This window comes from Carlito syrichta, unplaced genomic scaffold, assembly GCF_000164805.1.
Source record: "Carlito syrichta isolate Samal-C Ts95f unplaced genomic scaffold, Tarsius_syrichta-2.0.1 Scaffold315592, whole genome shotgun sequence".
Classification (NCBI taxonomy): domain Eukaryota; kingdom Metazoa; phylum Chordata; class Mammalia; order Primates; family Tarsiidae; genus Carlito; species Carlito syrichta.
The window spans coordinates 17,554-29,788 of NW_007259688.1; the positions used below are offsets into that span (position 1 = coordinate 17,554).

At 34.1% G+C, this 12,235-nt stretch overlaps 1 protein-coding gene across 1 annotated transcript in view; it reads left to right on the plus strand.

The window, feature by feature from the left end:
• The window catches only part of RALGAPA1 (Ral GTPase activating protein catalytic alpha subunit 1), a gene marked incomplete at its 5' end in the record, with an annotated part of 154,894 nt that overhangs the window by 16,568 nt on the left and 126,091 nt on the right, over positions 1–12,235 (plus strand). The window contains 2 exons of the mRNA XM_021706446.1: positions 522–662; positions 10,615–12,174. Of these exons, the coding sequence (XP_021562121.1) occupies positions 522–662; positions 10,615–12,174 (1,701 nt within the window). The remainder of the gene's footprint in view (positions 1–521; positions 663–10,614; positions 12,175–12,235) is intronic.

Genomic DNA, 12,235 nt, shown 5'->3' on the forward strand with positions numbered 1-12,235 from the left:
ACATAAAAATTTCTAAGAAAGATATGAGTGACTTGGAAACTTTATTTGGTGAAGAGTATAAATGTAAGAATGATTTACTCTTAGAATTCAATCTCATTAAGAAGAATGGCTCAGAATTGCCTAGAGAAGTGGGCATATACTGTCCCAAAACTTTTTTTGAACTAATGATATTGAGTTCTTTTCAATGTTTCCATTCAATGAATTTCTCAACCCTTGGTTTTGAAAACATAATGCTAATTAAAGTGTCTACTGTTTTTAATGCTGTTCTCATTGTAACTGCTAATAATAAAGAGCATTTTTCTGCTTTATATAAAAAATTTACATTCAAAATGTTGTGTGTGTTCTCTGATTTCTTTTCTTACAGCTTGCCAGTATTTGCCGTGCTGAAATGTTTTAATTTAAAATTTCCTTCCTTTGTATCTTTTAGTTTTCTCTGTTGCTGCTTTTTCTGTGACACAAGCCTTTCATTATAGTCACTCTTCTTTTTTCCTTCCCCACTTCTTTCTTTTCCTTTTTTAAAGCCATGAGAAGCCGATCCATTGGTGAATGTGCTCTGCCATCGGCCTATATACGCAGTGCTAAAAGTGCTCCTGTTCTGATCCATACTTCCAAACCCTTCTTGCCTGATATTGTTCTCACTCCCCTTTCTGATGAGCTTTCAGGTAGTGCCACCTCTGCTAATTTCTGCACCACCTTTTTCACTTTTTAATCCTCTGCTTTCAAATTTTGCTTAATCAAATAAACTCTTTAAAGTTAATTTCTTTGGGGGAGGTATGGGAAATGGGGAAAGTGATTGAGAAATCAACATTTTGAGTTATTTGAACTCTAATGCTATCCTTGCAGTTCATTCTGGAAGTGCTAAGTTTAGTGCTGTGCCAATGTCCAGTATTTTTGGTTGTAAATGGCCAATTTTTAAAAAACTTGTTTGATTTTATTTTTTCTCTCAGGTGGTTAAAAGAAGTAGTCATATATATTTGTATCATAGATATCTTGCAAGAGATGACTTGGAAGATACTTAGAGCTTTGACTTTAAATTTCCCATTGTTTGGACTAATATGGTAAATCTTGAATAATTTATTCTCTGTCCTCTACAGTAATGGAATAAGTAAGGACAATTAATATTTGGGGGAAGTACATACTCTAAAAAAGGCTTTGGAATAAATTTTTATATTTATGCTATATGTAATCATATGTAAAATTCTAAGGATTCACTCATTATTAAACCATTCTGTGAAACCCCAACTTCCAAGGAGCTTCAAACCCTGCTCAGCTTTCCAATTCTGCCTTAGATCCTGATCCCTAGTGCTGAAATGGTCTGTTCTTTTAGGAAGATTTCATTTACATGTAGTAAAATGCATAGATCCATAGAGATTCCGTTCCGTGAGTTTTGAGAATTGTACACACCTTTATTAACCATCACCCCAAAGAAAATATAGAGCATTTCTCCTACCTCAAAAGTTCCCTAGTGACCCCTTTGAGTCAGTAACTACACACTCCCCTCTCCATGCACACATAACCACTTTTTAATTTCCATCACCATAGATTCGTTTTGCATTTTAAAAAATGTTTTTGCATAAATGTTTCAAACTTGTATTGAGTACAGAAGTGTGCAAAATGTGCTAGGTCAAAGAAACTTACTTGTATATTCTTAGGTACTTGCCTATCACTGTTTTTAGGAGTATTTCCCTTAACATTGCCGCTTTTGGTGCGGTTGCTGTTTTGTTTTTTAAGCCTATTTCCATACTTTCAGTTCCTAATTGACTGTAGGTTTATGTGAGAGAAGGTGCGTTTTTATTAATAATATTGATACTGTAGGTGAAGTCCCTTCTGCCATCCCTAATTGCATTAAGATCAGAGATTTATTCCATACCAAGGAGAGTAGCATAATTAACAGTTACATATATGTAGATACAAAGACATATGTGTATATATGTCTCGTGCTTGGTATTCTTTGGAAATACTGTAAATGAAAAGACTTAGTATTTATTTTTCTCAAAATGAGAAAATAAAGCTTTCAACTGTTGGATGTGATATATGTGTGTTTTCTGGTTCAGAATACCTTGACTGGGAAACAGTTACTTCAGAATAGTTTTTATGTTTTTGTCTGGGCATGGTGGCTCACACCTGTAATCCTAGCACTTTGGGAATCTGAGTTGAGAGGATTGCCTGAGCTCAAGAGTCCGATACCAGCCTGGGCAACATGGTGAGACTTTATAAAATAAAAAAATTAGCCAGTCATGCTGACATGCTCCTGTAGTCCCAGCTATTCGGGTAGCTGAGGCAGAAGGATTGCCTGAGCCCAGCAGGTAGAGGCTATGGTAGCCGTAATGGTGCCTCTGCACTCCAATCTGGGCTATAGAGTGTGGGAAAAAATAGTTTTTATGATGTTTTTGAGAAGTGTTTGAGTATTACTTTGAAACCATAATACAAGTAATTGGAAATAACTTACAATGAAATTGGTGGTTGATTTTGTAGTTTAGTTGTTGTCAATAATAACACAAAAAATTTGACAACAATCCATCAATCCAAACCTGAATGCTTAATAAGTATTTGATGTATGAGTGAATATACTTTATACCTGTAAAATTAGGCAACCCGGATATTTAAAGCTATCAGTGCAAAGAACTGGTAAGGTTACAAAGCATATGGATGGGCCAGGCTTGGTGACTCAGCCTGCAATCCCAGGACTTTGGGAGGCCGAGGTGAGTGGATTGCCTGAGCCTGCGGGTTCAAGATCAGCCTGGGCAACTTGGCGAGGCCTCGTCTATGCACTAAATAACAAACTGGCCGGGTGGGTAGCGTGCACCTATAGTCCTGGCTACTTGGAAGGCTGAGGCAGAAGGCTTGCTGGAACCTAGCAAGTTGACACTGGGGTGACTATGAATGTGCCATTACACTCCACCAGCCTGAGTGATGGAGTGAGACTCCAACTCAAAAAAAAAAGCATATATAGATGGAATAGAGTAAATTTTAATAGATGTGAGAAAATGGCACATATCTTTGCTTTATATAATGCTTAGCTATAAATAATTAGAATATTGTCCCTTCAGTGCTGCATTTAAGCACTGTATCTTCCTATGTAAGTAGCACAGATTTTAGTTGCTTACATCAAATTATAATATAGTTACTTAAATTGGCAAATAAAACATTGTTTCTGTTCTTATAACTAAATTAGTTACAACTAAAAGAAACTCTTAGTTTTTTTGCTTCAAGTGCTTTAAAAATATGTACTTAAATAATTTAGTGCAAACCATTTTTGACATATTTAGAAAAATTAAAGTGAAGTTTTGGCCACTAATTCTTAAACGTTTGATTGGATCAGATTCTACTCCTGCCTTAAAAAAACTGCCAGAAAGATTCATTTTTTCCTCAGAATCTTAAAGGATTTACAAAATTTCTTGTCTGCGTCTTAAATAATTTTTGGTGAATATTCATGTTAAGCACTAAAGTTTTTTTAAAAACTAAAATGAAAGAGAAGACTGTTTTCTTTAAAATGTTCTAGAGTAGTGCCATAACCAGGGTGAGAAGTTTCTATGTCAGAATTCTTGCATTACTGTAAATACATCATTCTAAAATTACCTTTTTATAATTTAAACTTTTGTGAAGAGTGTTTTGAAGAAATTTTCTAGATGATACTTTTATTTGTCATTGTTTTTATTTTCCCTATCAAGGGTAAAAGTCTTCTATGAGAAATTTAAAGATGTAAATATTGAGACATTACTCATTCAAAACAAACTTTATATCTCATTTTCAAAATGACATTCATTTTAGAAAATGTAGTTCATATGGAAAAGAATATGAAAAACTAAACTTACTCCTCCAGAACCAATGCTAATTTAGTGATTAAAAAATGCTTTTGCTGCCAGTATTTATACATATGTACATTTAAAATATAAAAGCATAATTATTTTGAATTAAAGATTATTTTTCTCTTAGGACTTAAAAGAGACAAGGAGTATATTAAATATATACTAAATACATTAAAGTATATTAAAATAGCATCCCTCCTTTCCTCAGAATTGACTTGTGTATGAAGTCTGCATTTTTCAAGCTGATGTGTAAATTTAGAGTATGTTCCAGGAGATGTAAATAGTTGTATAGAGAAAATGGTTAAAGATTCATAATACACATCAACATATCAAAGACTTCCAGAAATCCTGTTTTTAGAGAGCAAAACAAACAAAACAAAGTTTATAATCTAATAATTCTATAACTTATTTATAGAATACCTTCCAGGTTACACATATTGATATCCTGTGGCATTAAGTTTCGAGAGAGAACAAATTTGGAGAACACTTAATTGACCTCATAATTTTAAAAATTAGTACTATGAAAATTGGACAGAACTGATCTTCTACCAGTTTACATTGTAGAAATGTCAATTATTGGATTGATTATCACCTTTGTGATTCTTGGAGGCAAATTGAAGATGTTGAGTTTACTTCTTCACTTGTTAGATGCAGAGAAAGGGAGAGAGGAAGAGAGAAGAGGTAAATTATTTACATGAAGTTACTTTATTTGTTAAAGTAGTGATAAATTTCAAAATGAAATCACAAAAATCTTAGCTTTTCAACCATCAAACTATTTGTTTATGTTTCTTCTAAGATTCAGTTCAATTTTAATGTACAGAGAGAATGGTTTAATGTACAGAGAACCATATAAAAGGGAAAAAGTAAATTTTTAAATGATTTTATATCTCTCCCTCATCGAGCAATCTTAAATAAACTAATTATAAAATACTTTGTGAGTATATCTCTGAGATCAGGAGTTGAGGTTTCTGCAACTACCTGACCAAAATACCCAATGAAACTACTCACAATCACTCTGACTTGTGGTTAGAAGTAGAATTTGTCAGAAAAAAAAAAATTACCTGATACTTTTTAATAATTTGGAGGATAAAAAGAAAGTGTCTTTAATTTCTTTTTTTAAAAAACATACTAAACTTTTTAAGAATGGATCATCAGTTTTCTAAGTAACCTTTTTGTGTCCAGCCTTTTTTTCTACTCCGGTGTTCTTGGTTACTTGCCCCTGTTCCTTACATTGTTGTGTGATGCTGTATGAGATAGCTTTATATACATACATCTATACACCAAACTAGTTGAATAGCTGAATATTCTTGAAGAGTTTTTCTTAAACTATGGGGACCAGTTTGAGGACATTGGCAGTATGTCGATGTTACTATTTCTCAACATCAGACTCATCTATACCAGCTGAAAAAATATATATAAGCGTCAATACAACATGCTGGGGTTGTTCTAATGTCAAACTTCATTTTTTACAGCTCTACTAATTCTGGTGTCTGGGCAAGCACATTTTTCCTGGCCTGTCTCTCATCAGTCTTAGAAAATTACTGCACTAGGTTGTATTTTTACACATTTGGTAGCCCAGCCTAGCAGTCATTATTTTCCTGATAAGCTCATTAGAGAGAAGCCAGAACTCTCAATCGTCTTTCTTAAGCAAATTAGATTTTACCGCCAAGAATAATACTTCAGTGAAAGAAGGGATATAAAAGTATGTAAGCATGATAGGCAATTTTGTATATACTTCTCTGTGTATATAGTTGTTTCTCACCATTTTCTAATCGAGTACTTGGAGTTTCTTACTCTAAAATTAAGCTTTCAGACTCACTTTCTTCCATCTGGGCCATAGTATGTAGGTTGCTAATGTTTAAGAACTGATATCTTATTATTAACAACACTTTGAATTGAGCTCTTTGTACTTCTGTTTCTGACTATCAGGAGAAAGAAAATCGTATCTCTCATATGCCTATCCTATTCCTAAAGTCTGCCTAGTCAGAAAGAGAATTTTCCATCTGTAATCAAACAAGTAGGTCCTTCTTGATATAATCAAAAATTTCTTCCTATTATTAATATGCAATAGGATATTAATATTTTACTGCTTTTTTTCTGCCTGTAATCTGCTGGGTATACCATAATTCCAAATTAGATTTTTAGGGGCTTTTTTGCTGAAATAGTTTGTTACTTTTTAAATAAGAGCATCTCAAGAAAAATTTGGAGGTAACTTCAACATACCGTTGTATAACATGTTCATAAATGAAACACTAATTTTCTTAACATAAAAAAATACCTTAATCATTTGTCTATGTTCAGAATTTAAAAGTCAGGAAAATAATATTAGAATCAAAGACAAGCTAGTTTAGTGAGCTAAATTTTATGGTTTAAAGTAAAATGTATTTGAGCTTTGTTGCTTTTAAGTCTTTTCATATGATTTTAATAATGTAAATACTACTTTGAATTACTTACAGATTGCACATCTAATCTTCAAAAGAGAGTTTTTACTAGCTTCTGTTAGTAATAAAGTTTCAAACATAGATATTCTGTAGTACTTACCTTAAATGCACATTGCCATTGTTGCCTGTATAGGTAAAAACTTAGATAATTAGCAGAAAAAACAATCTCAAAGTGACTTCAATTTCAATATAAACTAGTGTAAATGATTTTATGAATTGAGGAGTTATAAAAACATTATTACTGATAGGCAGCATTTGTGCTTGACCAAGAAAGTAATTTAACTTTAGTAAAAGAAACTTTGGCACTTGATTCTGTAAATTATTTCAGAAATAATAATAATTATTATTAATATTTAAAGCAGGATTTATTGAGAGAACAAAAAAGCTTCCACAATGGGAGGGGACCTGAGGGGATTGCCCGATTTCAGAAATTATTTTAAAAATTTTAGGTCTGTGTTACTATTCTAACTGAAGAGTGTTTTTTCCCAAGGAACTTGGTTTTAACCAATTAGCAGCTACTGATTTTTTTTAAAAAAAATATACTTTTCTTCTAGCTCATACTATGGGACAAGTTCTTTTTCAAGCAACAAGGATATTATGATGAATACGACAAAAATTCTCAAAAAACTTAAATTCTAATAGGAAGGATTTTTTTTCCTTACATGTTACAAGCTAATAGTATACTTTAATGTACAGCTTACCTATCAAACTAGGAAACTTTTCTTTGAAACAAAATACTCAGAAAAAAGCCTACTGTTGTTTTTGAGTTGGAGTCTCACTCTGTCATCCAGACTGGAGTACAGTGGCACAGTCACATCACTGCAGCCGCAACCTCCTGGGCTCAAAAGATCCTTCCACCTCAGCCTCCCAAGTAGCTGGGACTACAGGTGTGTGCCACTATACCTGGCTAATTTTTTTATTTTTTTGTAGAGACACTCTCAAACTCCTGGACTCTGGACTCAGGCAGTCTTTTCTCAGCCTCCTGAAGTGCTGGGATTACAGGCGTGAACCATCCCACCCAGCCTCTGTTTTTTTAATTTAGAAAGAATGTGTATACCCTAATGCTAAACATTATTAAGGAAACCCAGAGGTAAAACTTTACATTTCTGTAACTTTGTAGGTTTTATAGGAAAGTAACCGGGCATGGTGGTGCATGCCTGTAGTCCCAGCTACTTGGGAGAATGAGGAGGAAGGATCTTCTGAGTCCAGGAGGTCAAGCCTGTGGTAAGCTGTGATCTGCTACTGCACTCCAGCCTGGGTGACAGAGTGAGACCCCAATATTTTTTAAAAAGTGTTTTTTTAAGCCGGGCTCGGTGGCTCAGCCTGCAATCCCTCATCTTTGGGAGGCTGAGGTGAGTGGATTGCCTGAGCCCGCGGGTTCAAGACCCACCTGGGCTTCGAGACCTCATCTCTACAATAAATCAAAAAATCAGCTGAGCATGGTAGCACATGCCTGTAATTCCAGCTACTCGGAAGGCTGAGGCGGAAGGATCGCGGGAGCCCAGCAGGCGAGGCTGCGGTGGCCGGGAGCGGCCACTGCACTCCAGCCCGGGCGACAGAGTGAGAGTCCAACTCAAAAAAAAAAAAAAGTGTTTTTTTTATTAAAGGATTTTTGTTTTGTTCATTAAATGATTTATGATTATACTTAGATTAAAATTCAATTTAAAAGCTTCTGTTTCCCAAGCAGCGTAATTAAATTGTTTTGGAAGGCATTTTTATTTATCCTTGATGCCAACTATTATTTTTAGCAATTCAGTACAAACCTTTCCAGTTTCCTAAGATTTGGTTAGGTTTTGATTACTAAGATTCTTATGAGATAAATCACTGTGCTGCTTTATAGTTTCCTAATAATACAATTAATTTTTGCCAACTTAGTTAATGATTATTTCTTGAGTATAAAACATAAATAGCATGTATGATTCAAAAGATTTAAGAGTATGGACTACTTTCTGCTTGACTTCACATCATAACACCTCACTTTGTAATTATAATTTTTGATAAGTCACTTAAGCAGTTTATCTGTAAAATAGGGATAACAACACCTACTTCATGGGGTTGATGTGAGGATTAAATTAATTATATGTAAGGTGCTTAGAACAATGTCTGTCATGTAGAAAACACTGTATACAGTTTAGCTATTAGTGTTTTTCTCAGTAAAGTTCAAGTATACTGTATTTGCTTAAATAAATGTATGGCTTGTTAGAGACAACTATGCTTAATTCAAGTGCTATTTGCATTGGCATAATACAAACCTTTGTAGGTCTGAATTCAGCATATTTAAATAAAATTCCAACTATGAAATTATTAATAATTCCTATAGCATAGTTATATAATCCTTATTCTTTGCTGAGTTCTTTAGAATATTATGTGGAAACTTGGGAGTGCATGTTGAATATAATCTCCATCCTCAAGGCAGAGGTTCTTATGCTCTATTACAGGAGATACAAAAGATCAAAAATTTACATTTGTCAAGATACACAAATGCATATTAGTTATCTGTTGTAATAATAAATACTTAGTATAAATGTGAAGTTTTTAAGGAAATGTTTTGCTTTCTGTTTAGAACAATTTCCAAGTTGAAGTGCTTTAGGAAGAAAGCCAGTGTCATTTCTTAAAAGTTTTACATTTCTCTCAGTTTTATGACCAAAAAATTTCATTGCTTTAACTTAAGGAGATACTGTATATTTAACTCATGTTTGGAGCCTACTAGTATTTCTTCAGGAATACACTAGAATCTTGGCACAATACAGACCTCTTGATCAGAATTTAATATAAAGTAGAAGACCTCATACAGAAAGGGTGATATTAATTAAATCTCAGAAGGATAAGCCTCCTCTCATCCATAGTATGGATCCCACAAATACTTCGAAAGACTATCTCCATTTTATAAATGAGGGACATGGTCCCAGAGTCTAGAATTAGAAGAGACTCCAACTCAAAAAAAATAAATAGAAAAGAAAATCTAAATTCTAGACCTAGGACCATTATTACCAGTATTACTTTGTGATCTTGGATAAGTCATTGCTTTACTCTGAATCTAAATTTTCTCATTGTCGAAGGCAGCTATGCTCACCACTATACCACCAATGGTGCACAAAATTTTCTAATTTTGATTGTTCACTTACAGTTCTGTTGCATTTAACTCTTATGTTAAAAGCCTGAAAGTAGCAACAGTTGACTTTTTGACTTTTTGTCCTTTTTTCTTTATATTTTGCTGGCTTCTGAAAACAAATTTCTTTTATTATTTAAGGTAACTTAAAGACCATGATTAATTCATAGACAATGTATTTTACTTTTTAAAGTTCCTGTTGAGAATTTTTAGACATCTGAATAGTTAAATGGTATTTCATCTTGGGGTTTTCAATTTTATAAATGTTTTTGAGTGTTAATTATATACCTAGCACTTCAGGCAGTGAAAATGATGAAGTGACATGGAGCACTAAGCCTATTTTTCAAACTTCATAATTGTGAATTTGATAAAATAACTTAATCTCTGGACCTCAATTTTTTCATCTGTACGAGAGTTAAATTAGATAATCTCTGTCCATTTTAGCTCCAAAGTCTATGATTTCTAAAAAGTAGATATTGGAAACCATAGATATTTCCTATAGTTTGGTGGCTATTTAATAGAAAGGGCCAATAATAGGCAAGGTACAGTTTTTTCCTTAGCATATTTAAATGGCCTTTTCGCCCAAAACAAAAAAGTACAATTAATTTTGTATAATATTTTGACTTTATTTGAATAGCGAATAGATTTTAATACCATAATAAAATAAAACAGCTTGGTAGAACAGATGGTTTCCTGACAAACAGAACTTTAGGAAGAGGGTGGAGATTTCTATTTCCATTTCTAATATGTGATCAAACAGATAAGCAAGATTTAAAGAAAAGTTGATCCCTCTTGTCTGCTTGGGAAGGAATCAGGAAAATTTATGAAACCCTATAAAAGTCTACAGTGGGATATTGAGATCAATTTTATGTGTTAAGATCTATTTTTTTCTGTTTAGAACATACGTAGGACAAAATGGATAACAATTTTGAATTGCTTGATTTATTGGCACAGCTCTATCTTTAACTGCACTTCCAAATGTTTCATTTTCTCACTGTCTTATTTCTATGCATGTTAACATTTTGAAATGTATTTTGGTAGTTTTCTAATGCGTTGACACTACATGCTATCTTGGCTTGTGCCCATCAATTTTCTAAGAACAGATTTTCATTTTTAATTCATTTTTTTAATTGAACTTACAAAAAATACTCAGAATTTTTTATTTTAAAGCATATACTTTAGGCCACAGTTGAAATTAATACTTATTTTTCATATTCATATGCTTCCTACTCTATATAATTTTTCTCTTTTGCAGATATTGATGATGCTCAAATACTTCCCCGCTCAACTAGAGTCAGACATTTTTCACAAAGTGAAGACACTGGAAATGAAGTTTTTGGTGCTTTGAGTGAGGAGCAGCCATTGCCTCGAAGTAGCAGCACTTCTGACATCTTGGAACCATTCTCTGTTGAACGAGCCAAAGGTGCAGTTCCTGTCATTGACAGTTCATCCCGTCATGCACCAAGCTTGCAGAGTTCCACAGAGGCTTCTTCAATAACTAGATCCACTGAAAGCCACATCACTGATACTCATAGTAGAGAGTCTTCTCTGGAAGTTGGTGATAGCATATATGACCATCTTTGTCATTTAATAGGTCCAGTAGAACTTGCAGATTCAGCTTTTGAACAAATCCAGTACATTGACCTTGAAGGAGATGACGATCTTCTTTCCTCCCTGAAAGAATATTTTAAGGAAAACCAGGAAAATCATAGTAAAAATGAGATAGGTAAAGATGCAACTTCTCAGGAAGTGACTGTTGCCGTAAATAAGGGTGAAAGGTTATCCTTAGACAAATTAGAATACATAGATCAGGAAATTAAAACAGAAAATATCACTTCTTTTGTTGGGACTCCTGAAAACATACAGTTTCAAAAAGAACAAAACTCAGCTGTTTTCATGAGTAATATTGCACCTAATCAGTTAGACAGTTTTATTAGAACACAAACTTCTGAAAAATCTAAGCAAGTAAACAGTGATAAACAGTCATCATCAGAACCTAGTTCAGAAAGCCCTTGCGATAAAGAGAAAAGGAGATATCTACATAGACAGGCGGCCACAGAATTAGATGCTTGCATAGATGTAACACTAGTTGAAAAGCTTAAGGGTGTGCAAATTAATGAAAAAATCAGTGTTCCACATGTTATGCGTGCCAAGAAAATGACACTAAAAGCACCTGTTAACCGCAGAATGCCTCATGTTACAAATACTAGCAAACTTTCTCCAACTAAAAGGAGCTTGTCTGAAACAGTAACTCATAGAGCCAAAATCATGAAAATTGCTACTAAAAAGCGAAACAGTGTTCATGTTACTTTTAGACCATCCACTGAGTCAGTTCAGTTTTATAATCCTCTGGAAAACAAAGAGGCTCCATGGAAGATGAGACTTCGGAAACTCAGTGGCTTTAGTAGTAATAGTAGTAGTAGCAGCAGCAATAGCTGCACCAGCAACATGCATACCAGCTCAAATAGTGGCCCAGAGCTAGTAAAACCTGGTGTGTACAGGCCTCTAGATATGATCAGTACAGTATCAGTAAGTAGTAAAACAATGAAGGAATCCACAGAGATTCCCACCACTGTGTTACAAAAAGAAGGAATTTCTAGTAATCAGTTAGGTAGTCGTAGTACTCTTAGGTCATCAACTCATGAGCCAGGACTACAGCAGGGCTCCCTGGGTGGCGTTTATAAAACTGTTGTACATGCTCTTTCGAAGCCGAAGGCAAATGTTTCCCCACAGAGGCAGAACAGAATGCCACCAGAGGCTCCACTGAGGGATCTGTACAGTCATGTAATGGGCTATTTTGGAAGGAAAGCTGCAGGTGAGCACTAACAGTGTGCAGAGCGCAAAAGGAGAAAGACAGCGCCAGTTTGGCTTAATGC